This window comes from Phyllopteryx taeniolatus, chromosome 9 (assembly GCF_024500385.1).
Source record: "Phyllopteryx taeniolatus isolate TA_2022b chromosome 9, UOR_Ptae_1.2, whole genome shotgun sequence".
Lineage (NCBI taxonomy): Eukaryota > Metazoa > Chordata > Actinopteri > Syngnathiformes > Syngnathidae > Phyllopteryx > Phyllopteryx taeniolatus.
The window spans coordinates 8636100-8648865 of record NC_084510.1 but is presented as its reverse complement, the minus strand read 5'-3'; the positions used below and the strand labels follow the sequence as shown (position 1 = coordinate 8648865).

The 12766-nt window shown below is 39.4% G+C and overlaps 1 protein-coding gene across 17 annotated transcripts in view; it reads left to right on the top strand.

Annotated features, from left to right (window-relative positions):
* The window catches only part of sulf2a (sulfatase 2a), a 79829-nt gene extending 67487 nt beyond the window's left edge, over positions 1–12342 (top strand). For 14 of the 17 annotated variants that reach the window (XM_061785066.1, XM_061785062.1, XM_061785074.1 and 11 more), the window contains 13 exons: positions 2842–2898; positions 3024–3153; positions 3396–3603; positions 4926–5184; positions 5314–5410; positions 5499–5593; positions 6129–6188; positions 6268–6431; positions 7931–8073; positions 8207–8315; positions 8409–8442; positions 8814–8867; positions 11120–12342. In XM_061785066.1, coding sequence (XP_061641050.1) covers positions 2842–2898; positions 3024–3153; positions 3396–3603; positions 4926–5184; positions 5314–5410; positions 5499–5593; positions 6129–6188; positions 6268–6431; positions 7931–8073; positions 8207–8315; positions 8409–8442; positions 8814–8867; positions 11120–11150 — 1441 coding nt within the window. In that variant the 3' untranslated portion in view covers positions 11151–12342. The remainder of the gene's footprint in view (positions 1–2841; positions 2899–3023; positions 3154–3395; positions 3604–4925; positions 5185–5313; positions 5411–5498; positions 5594–6128; positions 6189–6267; positions 6432–7930; positions 8074–8206; positions 8316–8408; positions 8443–8813; positions 8868–11119) is intronic. The other 3 variants (XM_061785078.1, XM_061785075.1, XM_061785076.1) reach the window with 2 other exon arrangements.
* Positions 12343–12766: the final 424 nt, after the last annotated feature.

The window sequence follows — 12766 nt, the reverse complement described above, 5'->3', positions numbered from 1 at the left end:
AGAGCGGCGGTAGAAGCACGCAGGTGGATTACATTTTGTGCAGACGATGTAATATGAAGGAGGTTACCGAATGTAAGGTAGTGGTAGGGGAGAGTGTGGTGAGACAGCATAGGATGGTGGTGTGTAAGATGACTCTGGTGGTGGGGAGGAAGATTAAGAACACAAAGGCAGAGCAGAGAACCATGTGTTGTGCATCTTTTCGGGAAGAAGTGAGACAGTCTCTTGGTGGAGAAGAGGAGCTTCCAGAAGACTGGACTACTACAGCCGAGGTGATCAGAGAAACAGGCAGGAGAGTACTTGGTGTATCTTCTGGTAGGAAAATGGAGAAGGAGACTTGGTGGTGGAACCTCAAAGTACAGGAAATCATACATGGAAAGAGGTTCGCTAAGAAGTAGTGAGACACTGAAAGGACTGAGGAGAGGAGAAAGGAATGCATGGTGATGCGAATTAGGGTGAAGGTAGAGGTGGCAAAGGCCAAATGAGGCATATGATGACATGAATGCCAGGTTGGACACTAAAGAAGGAGAAAAAGATCTATACAGGTTGGCCAGACAGAGAGATAGAGATGGGAAGGATGTGCAGCAGGTTATGGTGATTAAGGATAGAGATGAAAATGCCAGCAGTGTGCTGGATAGATGGAAAGAATACTTTGAGGATACATATACATACATATATATATATATATATCATATATATGATATATATAATATATATCATATATATGATATATATATATAATATATATATATATATATATATATATATATATATATATATTATATATATATATATTATATATATATATATATTATATATATATATATTATATATATATATATTATATATATATATATTATATATATATATATATATATATATTATATATATATATATATATATATATATATATATAATATATATATATATATATATATATATATATATATATATATTATATATATATATATATATATATATATATATATAATATATATATATATATATATATATATTATATATATATATATATATATATATATATATACACACACACACACTCACACAAGTATTGGAACGGCAAGGTCAATTCCTTTGTATTTGTTGTGTAGTATTTACATCTAGATGAGTTTAACAACTCAGGAGAGATCACCTTTTGTTTGAAGCCACTCACTTTTCAAGTGAGCAAAGGTATTGGAACAGAGATTGACATTAAGTCCTTTGTTGTGTTGGCAGTGTGTTTTGGATCATTGTCTTGTTGCATGATGAAGCTTCTCCCGATTAGTTTGTGCATTTTTCTGTAAATTGCCAGACAAAATGATTTTGTAGACTTCAGAATTCATTCTGCTGGTACCATCTTGCGTTAGATCATCAGTAAAGACTAGTGAGCCCGTTCCAGAAGCAGCCATACAAGCCCAAGCCATGACAATACCATGCTTCACAGATGAGCTTGTGTATTTTGGATCATAAGTGGATCATTTCTCCATACTTTGGCCTTTCCATCACTTTGGTAGAGGTTAATCTTGGTCTCATCAGTCTAGAAAACTTTGTTCCAAAACTTTTGTGACTCATCTCTGTATTTCTTTGCAAAATCCAATGTGGCCTTCTGATTCTTTTTGCTGATGAGTGGTTTGCATCTTGTGGTATTGCCTCTATATTTCTCCTCTCGAAGTCTTCTTCGAACAGTGGATTGTGATAGCTTCACCCCTGCCCTGTGGAGGTTGGCAAACCATTTTGTCTGGCAATTTAAAGAAAAATGCATCTAAATTAATCGGCTAATCTTCATCATGCAACAAGACAATGATCCAAAACACAGTCCCAACACAACAAAAGACTTCATCAGGGGGAAAAAGTGGAAGGTCTTAGACTGGCCAAGTCAATTACCAGAGCTTAACCCAATAGAGCATATAGTTTACCTCCTGAAGAGGAGACTGAAGGGAGAAACCCCCATCAACAAACAAGAACTGAAAGAGGCTGTAGTAAAGGCCTGGAAAAGCATTTCAAATGAAGAATGCAACAGTCTAGTGAAGTCAATTGGTCACAGGCTTGATGCAGTTATTGCAAGTATGGGATATGCCACCCAATATTAAATGTTATTCACTTTAAGTTAATTTAATCATGTCTGTTCCAATACCTTTGCTCACTTGAAAAGTGGATGGCTTCAAGCTAAAGGTGCTCTGTCCTGAGTTGTTTAACAGCAGCAACAGTTGTTGCTGCTATGTGGTGGCCGAACTGCTAATGCTACATAGCTTTAGCACATACGAAGAAGCATGTACGTGTGCTGGCAGCAGTGAGTGGCAGTTTTCTGCTTTTCATATAATCACTTGCATGGTACTTCTTGGAAAAACTTGTTGCTTGACAGACAGCCCGCTGCGGGAATTCGCCAGGGCGAGGAGGGGCTGCCAATGAGTCGATTGTCTCTGTGGGAGGATGGCTGAGTCGGACGGGGTGTCTCCCTATGGAGCGGGCAACCCAAGGAGACGCAGTTTCTGTTTGCTTGGACAACTTCCAAATGAAAGTAGAGCATGAAAAACGAACTACTTTGATCTGCCATGTTTGATCGAGGAAATATGCACAGAGCTGATCATCGTGATTGACCTGGAATTTATCGTTATCACTAATTGTGATCATTTAATTGCCCAGCCCTAAGACAGGGCTTTGACCTGAGCACAAAAACAGCGAGTTGTTGAGTTTTTTAGGAAATAATATGCACCAAAAATAATATCTGCAAATAGGTAAATTCACAGAAAGCGAATGATGATCAAGTAGGGAAACACTGTATAGGTGATATTGTTTACTCTCACTTATAATAAATGCTTACTCTGTGTTCTCCCTTTTTAACAGGTTCAATTTAAACAGGAAAGCTAAAACTTGGAGAGATTCCTTCCTTGTGGAGAGAGGGTATGTCTTACTGTGACTTGTGACTTTTCTAACATGTTTTCATTCGAGGCATTGTCCTCTGGTGATATCAGACTCTTCATCCCAGGCTTCCTGGTAGTCTTATGATTCTTTCCCTGTTCTTGCAGAAAGCCTCTGCACAAAATGGCCGATGGGAAGGAAATGGCTCAGGAGGAGAACTTCCTGCCTAAATACCAGCGAGTAAGGGAGCTGTGCCAGAAGGCAGAGTACCAGACTTCTTGTCAACAGCGGGGCCAGGTATCTGACCACTATGACCATGTGGTCTGTTGCATATACAGTACAGGGTGACATTACAGTGACATCAATAAGAAATGAGTGTGGGTGTGTTTGTGTGAGTGTGTGTGCGGGTGTAATAGAGCCCTTTAGTGTATTTGTTTTCGTTAGAATATCGTGGCCTGGCATCTAGTATTTAAATTATTCTCCACAATATTGTTAGTCCTGCACCATCATTACATTTCCTACTGTTTGTTTGTATTCAGAAGTGGCAGTGCGTGGAGGACCCGTCTGGCAAACTGCGGCTGTATAAGTGCAAGGGCATGGCTAGTCTCTATGCCCCTCGAATGCAGGCTCTGATGGCCAGCGGTGGCCCCCAGCTGTCTTCTTTGTCAAATGCAGACAACTGCAACTGCGGCAATTTGGGCTTTAGAACATCCGTCCTGAAGCGAAAGAAACTCCTCACTAAGAAGAGTAAGCACATTTTTTTATCTCTCACTATTATGTAGTTATTGTTAAAGCTTTTTTTTTCTTCAGATGTATGTCCTTCGTTTTAAAAAGTTCTTGCAGTGGCCTGCAAATCCTTGTCAATGGTGTACTTATTGCTAACAAAAATTACAAGGTTTTGAAGGTTCATAATAAAAGAAGGATGTATCTATGCTGCCATCAAGTGGTCTTAAGGAGATACACTATATTGGCAAACGTATTTGCTCACCTGCCTTGATTCTCATATAATATTAAGTGAAGATCCATTCTAAATTAATATGGTTTAATCTGATGTTGATCTACCCCTTGCAGCTGTAACAGCTTTAACTCTTGTGAGAAGGCTTTCAACAAGGTTTAGGAGTGGGTTTATGGGAATATTTGCTCATTTTTCCAGAAGCAAATTTGTGAGGTTGGACATGAAGACGTGGCTCACCGGCCACTTGAAATTAACCCAAAGGTGTTCTATTGGTTTGAGGGCGGGACTCTGAACAGGCCAGTCAAGTTCATCCATACCAAATTGTCTTGTCCATGTCTATATGGACCTTGCTTTGTGCACCGGTGCACAGACATGTTGGAAGAAGAAGGGGTAAAATCTCGGAGTATGCTGAAGCATTGAGATTTCCTTTCACTGGAGCTCAGGAGCTGATATTTTGGCCATTTCCAACTTTGTGGGAACTGTTTGCAGATGGTCCCTTCTTGTTCCACCATGACTGTGCATCAGTGCACAAATCAAGGTTCATAAAGACATAGATGAGAGAGTTTGATGTGGATGAACTCGCCTGCCCTGGACAATCCTGACCTCAACCCTATAGAACACTTTTGGATACATAACTTACATAAATAATACATACAGAACAATACCTTTGTGTTCAACTAAACAGGCCCAAATTTCACATTGCATACATATGTGACTAACTTGAGACGAGATCGTCATTATTTCAGTGTATATACTTGACATTTTTGTTTTGTGGTGTGCTGTCATATACTGTATATTTAATGTGAAATATGTAACTTAGTTCAATCAAAGCTGGGAAATATGCAGAAAACATAATATTACTTGGTTCTTTATTCTCACACTTGATGGGTGGTCAAGCACTCCAGAGACCCAATTATATGTTTATAAGCAATTTAAAATGTCAATTTTAATCAATATTTCTCCTTAAATAGTTGGGCCAAGGAATAACATAAATGAAATCTGACTCATGGAATTAGTATATGAAGTGTTCTAAGCACATTTTCATCCTTTGATATTTTCAAAAAAATCTCAGTTTTTTCATTATAATCAAATATATTTGTCTTGTCCTTTTCAGAGCTTAAATCAAGCAAGTCTGCCTCTCGGAAGCGTTGGGCCCGCTCTGTGTCCTTTGAGCTGGATGGAGACGTGTACGCTTTAGACCTAGAAGAGTCCTACCATCCCGCAAGCTTTCAGAACGATAGCTGGACTTTGGACAGAAGCAGAGGAGTTGGTCATGAGGAGGACGATGAAGAGTTCAGTGGCATGGGAATCACAGCCAGGCCCACCACTGACAACAGACTGACTCCACTTGCTGCTCTCAAGGTCACATACAGGTTTGTTTGTGCACATGTGGTCATTGGCGCTTAATGCTATGGTGATCTAGAATAATGCCATACAGTAGGGAAGACATCATTCACATGAATTGATATCTTTTTGATTTCTTTGATGTTTGCTCTTGACAGATGCTCTATTCTAATGAATGACACAGTGAAATGTGACGGTGGCCTCTATAAGTCCCTGCAGGCATGGAAAGACCACAAAATGCACGTTGAGCATGAGGTATGGTCATATTTGTTGTATTTTTAGACGCATAACAAAATACTTTGTAACATTGTTTACTTACCTGTGTCGTTATTGTTGTTGCTAGATTGAAACTTTGCAGACCAAAATAAAGAATCTGCGCGAGGTCAAAGGACACTTAAAACGGGTGCGACCAGAGGAATGTCAGTGCAACACTCCCAGGTGAGAATTAGTCACTATTCCTGTGTCCCATACAGTGGGGGACATAATTATTGGATTCCCTGCTGAAGTTTGCTCACTTACAAAGAAATTAAATCTCTATTTTGTATTATTGTTTATTGATTATGGTAATAGGACATCAGCCAGAAATGCACTAAAAAAAATTAATAAAACATTGTGCATTTTAAAGAGTGAAATGCGTACCTTGTTGGCAAACACAGCGATGAGATGTTTTGGGACTTGGTGACCAGGTCTGCATACAGTTCAGAAGGGATTTTGCCCCACGCTTTTTAACAGAAACACTCTTAATTGCTCAAGTTTCTTGGCTGCCACTGGGAAACTCAAAGTCTCAGCTCCCTCCGCAGGTTTTCTATTAGGTTGAGGTTTGGAGACTGGCTATTGGCATAAATAATAATTTACCGAAGTGTTTATTCACAATGTTTATGGTTACAATTTTCAACTACCGGAGACAAATTCCTTGAGTGTTTTAAAATACTTGGCCAATAAAGATGATTCTGATTCAACATTATCGTCACAGCTATCTGCTCAAGAATAAAGACAACTATATGCTGCGCACTGGACGTGTGCATTCGCTCAGGTATAATTTAGTGTTTGATGACTAAGGCATAATGAGCGGTGGGTATCAGTGTTTTAGTGTTTTTATCTCCTCTCATCAGAATGCCAAAGCAGAAGACGCAGTGGCTGCAGAAGGAGCAGAAGCGCAGGAAGAAACTCCGGAAATTCCTGAAAAGGCTCCAGAACAATGACACCTGCAGCATGCCTGGCCTTACTTGCTTCACCCATGACAATCATCACTGGCAGACCGCCCCCTTCTGGACAAGTAAGAAATTACACACAACTTTGTACTCTTTCCATTACAACGGGTTCTTGGTTTAGGACAGTCCAGCCATACGACATTTCGAGGTTATGAACAGCGCACGGCGTAAGAACACGTTGACACGCTCAGTTACTGCCACAATTACTGTTTTTGATTAGATTGTTTTATATTTATGGATGAGAAGTGTTCTTCATACAAATATTTACTGTAATTATGACTTCACTACTAATTTAGTGTAGGTTAGTGATAGACTTCATGTGTTCCGATTGATGTGCACACTTGGGTTACGTTGCCACCGCTGGAACAGAATTCAGTCGTAAACCGAGAACCCCCATGTATAGTCCCATTGTATTTCCAGTGTTGGGTGCCATAATGACTCATTTGTACTCTTATCAGTTTGCACCCTTTAAAGTCACCAATCACAATAGTACAGTGTGGCAATATGTACCCCGGGATTTGCAGCGACTGTATAACAGCTTCAACTCAACAAGGTTTAGGAGTGAGTTTATGGGATTTTTTGCCCATTCCACCTGGAGCATATTTGTGAGGTCACACACTGATGTTAGACGAGAAGCCCTGGCTCACTGTCCACTCAAAATCAACCCAAAGGTGTTCTTATCGGGTTGAGATCAGGACTCTGAGCAGGCCAGTCAAGTTCAGCCTTACCAATTTTTTTTCATCCATGACATGTTGGAACAGGAAGGGGTAGTCCCCAAATTGTCTGACTGTCCAAAATCGCTTGGTATGCTGAAGAATTCAGATTTCCTTTCATTGGAGCTCAGGGGCTAATATTTTGGACATTTTCAACTTTGTGGGAACAGTTTGGAGATGGCCCCTTCCTGTTCCAACATGAGAATCAGAATCATCTTTATTTGCCAATTATGTCAAAAACACTTAAATTCATATCTGAGTCAAGGCAGGTGAGCGAATACGTTTGACAATATAGTGTATTTGTGGTTCTGCATTTGCAAATTCACCTAATCGTGGATTATTTTTTTTTGAATTATTCGCTGAAAAACTAATCTATTTGCAATTTGTATGCTAAGGGTAAACCATGAAAGTTTTACTTTGGCTCTATCTAGTGGTAGCTAGGTGTCAAGGAGGATGTGAGTTGAGCAATTTAATTTGAACCAAAATCGTGCTTTGCCACAATCTTGTGGCATATTGGTGTCAGAGAACCATGTTGAGGCGTTTCGTTTAGACAAAAATAGTGCTTTGCCACCAACTTGTGGCATCTTTAGGTAATTGTGGACCTTTTTTGAGGGGCGCCAAATACTCACGGTTCCGCTATTCATGGCAGGGCTTGGTCCCGCTGCCCCGTTACTCAGCTTACTGAATAGAAAACAGATGAATGCATGAACTTGTCACTTCTGATAAGTGTTTGTTGGAACGGTGGCCTATATTTAGCTACTGTAAATCCCAGGACAGCTTTGACAAAAACAATAGTTTGGAACACTGTCGTGATTTCCGTTTTCCACGTCTCTGCGCCCTCCCTGCCTCAGTGGGGCCATTCTGTGCATGTACCAGTGCCAACAACAACACCTACTGGTGCCTGAGGACCATCAATGACACACACAACTTCCTGTTCTGTGAGTTTGCAACGGGTTTCCTGGAGTATTTTGACCTCAACACAGACCCATACCAGGTATTCCTTCTCCAGTCGCACATTTATTGTTCAATCGCACACAATCAGAATTTCCATATGGAGACTACAGATTTGTTTGTCATAGCCTCATTGTTATGTATAAAGCTGAGTTATGTTTGTATTATTCCTGCAGCTGATTAATGCTGTCAGCACCCTCGACCGCAACGCTTTGAATTCGATGCATCAACAGCTCATGGAATTACGGGGTTGCAAGGGACACAAGCAGTGCAACCCTGAAAAGGGTGAGCGTGCAAGGCCCTAAAGGCAAACTTGATGAATTGGAGCAACTCCAGTCATGTCAGTGTGAAACTAATGTTACTTACATTTCTTTTCAGGAGGCAAAGAGCGAAACTACTTTAGTGAATACAGGTATTTTTTTCCACTATCCTTTCTTCTGATTACTTTTACAAACCCCGCAGATGGAATTCAGGTTACAATAAGAACTCGGGGAAGTTTCAGCTTCCCTGATGTGTCTTCGGTTGTTTTCCTGCTCAAATTACTTACTGAAGTTCCAACTGCCATGACTCCCAAAGAAAGCCTTTTTAAGCATCCAGAAGCAGAAGCCTAAGAAAATATTCTTGTAATGACATGTAATTTCTAATCTCTGCTGTTTGTGTTTGTGTGTGTGTGTCTATGTTTGTTTGTGTGCATGCATGTGTGTGTGTGTGTGTGTGTGTGTTTATACCTGTGTTTGTTTACATGCATTTGCTCTGCACGTTATCGTGCTGTGCATGCTTCAGGCCGGTTTATCGTCGAAAGAGGCCAAAAGTGAAGAAACCGTCGTCCAAATCACTGTGAGTTTGTTATAAGCCATCTGTTCCCTTGTAGCATGCCAAGCTCCTATGGCAAGCTGTCTGAGCTTTTATTCCATATCCTATGAGTGCCCTGAATTCTCCATTTACTAGTATGCTCTTTGTCCACACTACTAGACTGACTAAATGTTACCAGTGAGGCAATGCTGTCCACTACTTGACAACTGCGTGCTACTAGTACTCCTAGTGACATTATAAAATTTTTCTAGTTGGCATCAATCACTTCAGTAGTAATACTAGTTGCATGCAGATGGCAACTTGTGCATAGTTTTTAACATGTAGTTATTTTACTATCGCATCCAGTTATTCTACTGGTGTGCAGAAATGTCATACAGTACAGTGGTGCTTTAAGAAAGGAGTTTAATTCAATCTGTGACCACACTCGTAATTCAAAACACTTATATCCCAAATCATCTTTCCCCATTGAAATGAATGGAAATGCCATTAATCTGTTCCAGCCTCCCCAAAAAGCCCAACAAACATTTTTGTATTTTTTTTCTTATTATGAGGAAACTAGCACACTGTAATAATTGTACTTTATAAAACATGGTGATAACATAGTTAAATAGAATGAAAAGGATTTAATCAGGTTGTGCATCATAATTAATTCAATGCGACTCCTTTCTGGTGGGTGCAACTTGGCCACCAGGGGGGGGCACGATAATACAGTCATAGAAGAAGACTTTCACAAGTACTGTAAGTGACTCAGTAAACTGCAGTGATATCAGTCGTTTTTCACAGAGGATAAAAAATACAGTGGGTACGGAAAGTATTGTGACCCTCTTAAATTTTTCACTCTTTGTTATATTACAGTCATTTGCAAAAATCATTTAAGTTCATTTTTTTCCTCATTGATTTACACACAGCGCTCCATATTGACAGAAAAAACTGAATTGTTGAAATTTTAGCAGATTTATTAAAAAAGAAAAACTGAAATATCACACAGCCACAAGTATTCAGACCCTTTGCTGTGACACTCATATATTTAACTCGGGTGGTGTCCATTTCTTCTGATCATCCTTGAGATGGTTCTAAACCTTCATTGGAGTGCAGCTGTGTTTGATTATACTGATTGGACTTGATTAGGAAAGCCACACTCCTGTCTATATAAGACCTTACAGCTTACAGTGCATGCCAGAGCTAATGAGAATCATGAGGTCAAAGGAACTGCCTGAAGAGTTCAGAGACAGACTTGTGGCAAGGCACAGATCTGGCCAAGTTTCCCAAAAAAAAAATTCTGCTCCACTTAAGGTTCCTAGGAGCACAGTGGCTTCCATAATCCTTAAATGGAAGACGTTTGGGACGACCAGAACTTTTGAATGTGTACATTAATGAGGGGAAAAAATTTACTTAAATGATTTTAGCAAATGGCTGCAATGTAGAAAAGTGAAAAATGTAAAGGGGTCTAAATACTTTCCGTACCCACTGTATATGTAGGCCTTGTTGTCTGTCTACATATGTTGATACACCGTTTGTGTTCAAATAGTCGTTGCTTAAAGGGTTATAACGCTGTGACTTTCGATGCAATTTGTTTGCCTGTGTATGGCGGTTTGCAGTGTGTGTTATGATTAAGCTAGCGGGAGGCAAATTGTGTGGTGGTTATAAATACACAATATGTAATTCTCTTTGTTTAGCGTTTAGTTTGACAGTACACTTCAACTGAGACATTAAACAGATTAAAGGCTCTTTTTTTGAATAGTTGCTGTTGTTGTGAAGTGAGTTGCATTCAGTGCTACCATACAGCGCTCAAATTTTTACTTTGTGAGATAATGTAAGAAATTGGCCGAACGATGGCTCGTATCACGAAAAACTTGTAAGTCGGGTCACTCGTATCTCGAGGCACCACTGTTTTGAAAAAATGTCACGAGTAAGACAGTCATTCTACTAGTGCACCCTAGTTCTACTACGTGTGCTGGATTGTCTTTGTAGTGATGACAGAGATTGTACTAGCACACGGACAATTCAGTGGACTAGTGGGATATCAAATAAATGCTGAAATAGCTTTGCACAAGCTCCTCACTCTGTTTTTACCTGCATTGCAAACATCTAAACTTCCTCTTTGCTCATTCAAATAACAATTTCAATGCAGATGTCATGTTGCGTAATTAACTCATGTCTTGTTATTGTCATTTGTTAATTTCTTCACCTTCTTAGCAGGAACGGATTACAACTGGAGGCGTACTTGTTAGTAAATACCACAAGTCACGGACTGATTTGTTGTGTTCTCTTGACAGGGGGCAGATTTGGGACGGTTGGGTGGGTTAACCAACTGTTTCCCATTGCCAACCACAAGAGGCAGCCCTGCCACACTCTGATGACATCATTAGTTGGGGTTTTAATTTATTACAGAGCCACACACCGAGGCAAGAGACATGAAGAAACTGAGAGGAAGCCCATACAACTCTGTCATTATGAGTTGTTCTTCTTCACACATTTCATTCTGGGGTCAAGATCCGTCAACATGAACTGGATGCTGTGATTTACATGGGACTGTATGTGTATGCACAAGCCACTCAGTTTCACTGTTTGTAGATAAGTATTAGCTTTAATCAGCTTTCATCCCCGTGACACTGGACTGGAGTGGATTGTGCTGTCAACTCTGCTGCTACTCATACAAGTTACTCATGCTTAAAACCTAAATCATATGATCCATGGCCGTGCAGACATGTCATTGTCTATACGAATGCTTCTGTACACTGATGTGGTGTGAACTTTTGAGTCCACTAAATACAAACGTGACATTTGGCCATTATCTTTTGTATCATAGTTGAACTTTACTTTAATATTGAATGTTCTCAATGAGCCGTCCTCCTCAAACTAGTGATGTTTGAGTGGTGTTGATCACTCACCTTTAACACATCTCAACATGCCACTTTTTGAAAAAGGTCCTAACAAGCCCAACCAGTCCAAAATATTTGATAGTTGGCAGAATGTGTATTATTAATGCCATTTATTTTATCCTTTGTAACGACAGTACCGCACAGTAGATGTCTCAATCTAGCTTGCTATATGGTGCTACAGGATAACCATACAGAAGTAAACTTGCTGTACAGTACAAGTTTGTAATTGAATGTATGTTGTGCAATTGATATAAATGTTTACAATATTTTTATAATACCGAAGAGGCGGACCTCATAGTGTGAGTTGAAACAAATGGACTACTATCAAGGGGAATGTAGATTGTACTTTGCTTCTTTACATGAGAAAAGCACTTATAAGGATACACTGTGAAGACATCAACTTATAACGTTTATTATGTGCCAGAGGAACAGCACAACGGTGTTATGTACATGCTCATTTGATTTTAAGCGAGCTTTTTTTTTTAGTTTGTTCAATTTTGTTTTCTTAGCAGGCCGTAGACCTGAGTGCTGACAGTAATTGTGAATAAAGTGTTTCGACCAAAACATGACCAAACTGCTGTGTGTCCAGCAGGGGTCACTGTCTGTCCGCATGGTAACTCTTGGCTTATTTTTTAAAAAATGTATTTGATGTTTTTATAGAACTGTGTTAAATTGGGACCATATCACTTTGTAATTGTGATATTATTTGAAATGCAAATATGACAACGCGAAATTGTTCTCGTCGGTGTGTTGCTTAGCAACCAGGTGTCTAGGCAAATCTGGGTAGCGGAAGGCTAAGCAAATAGAGGTGGCAAAAATACTTCCACTCTGTACTTAAGTAGATGTACAGATACTTGGGTTAAAAAAAAGAGCCTGGTAAAAGTATTAAAAGTAAAAAAAAATAATAATAATGAAATGAACTAAAAGTCAAAAAATCAAAAGTAAGAAAAATGTTTTTACTGGCAACTATAGGCAATACCCGTTTTGATAACTTGTCTTTTATTCGCCACGAATCATTCTTGTAGCCAACATCTAACACTT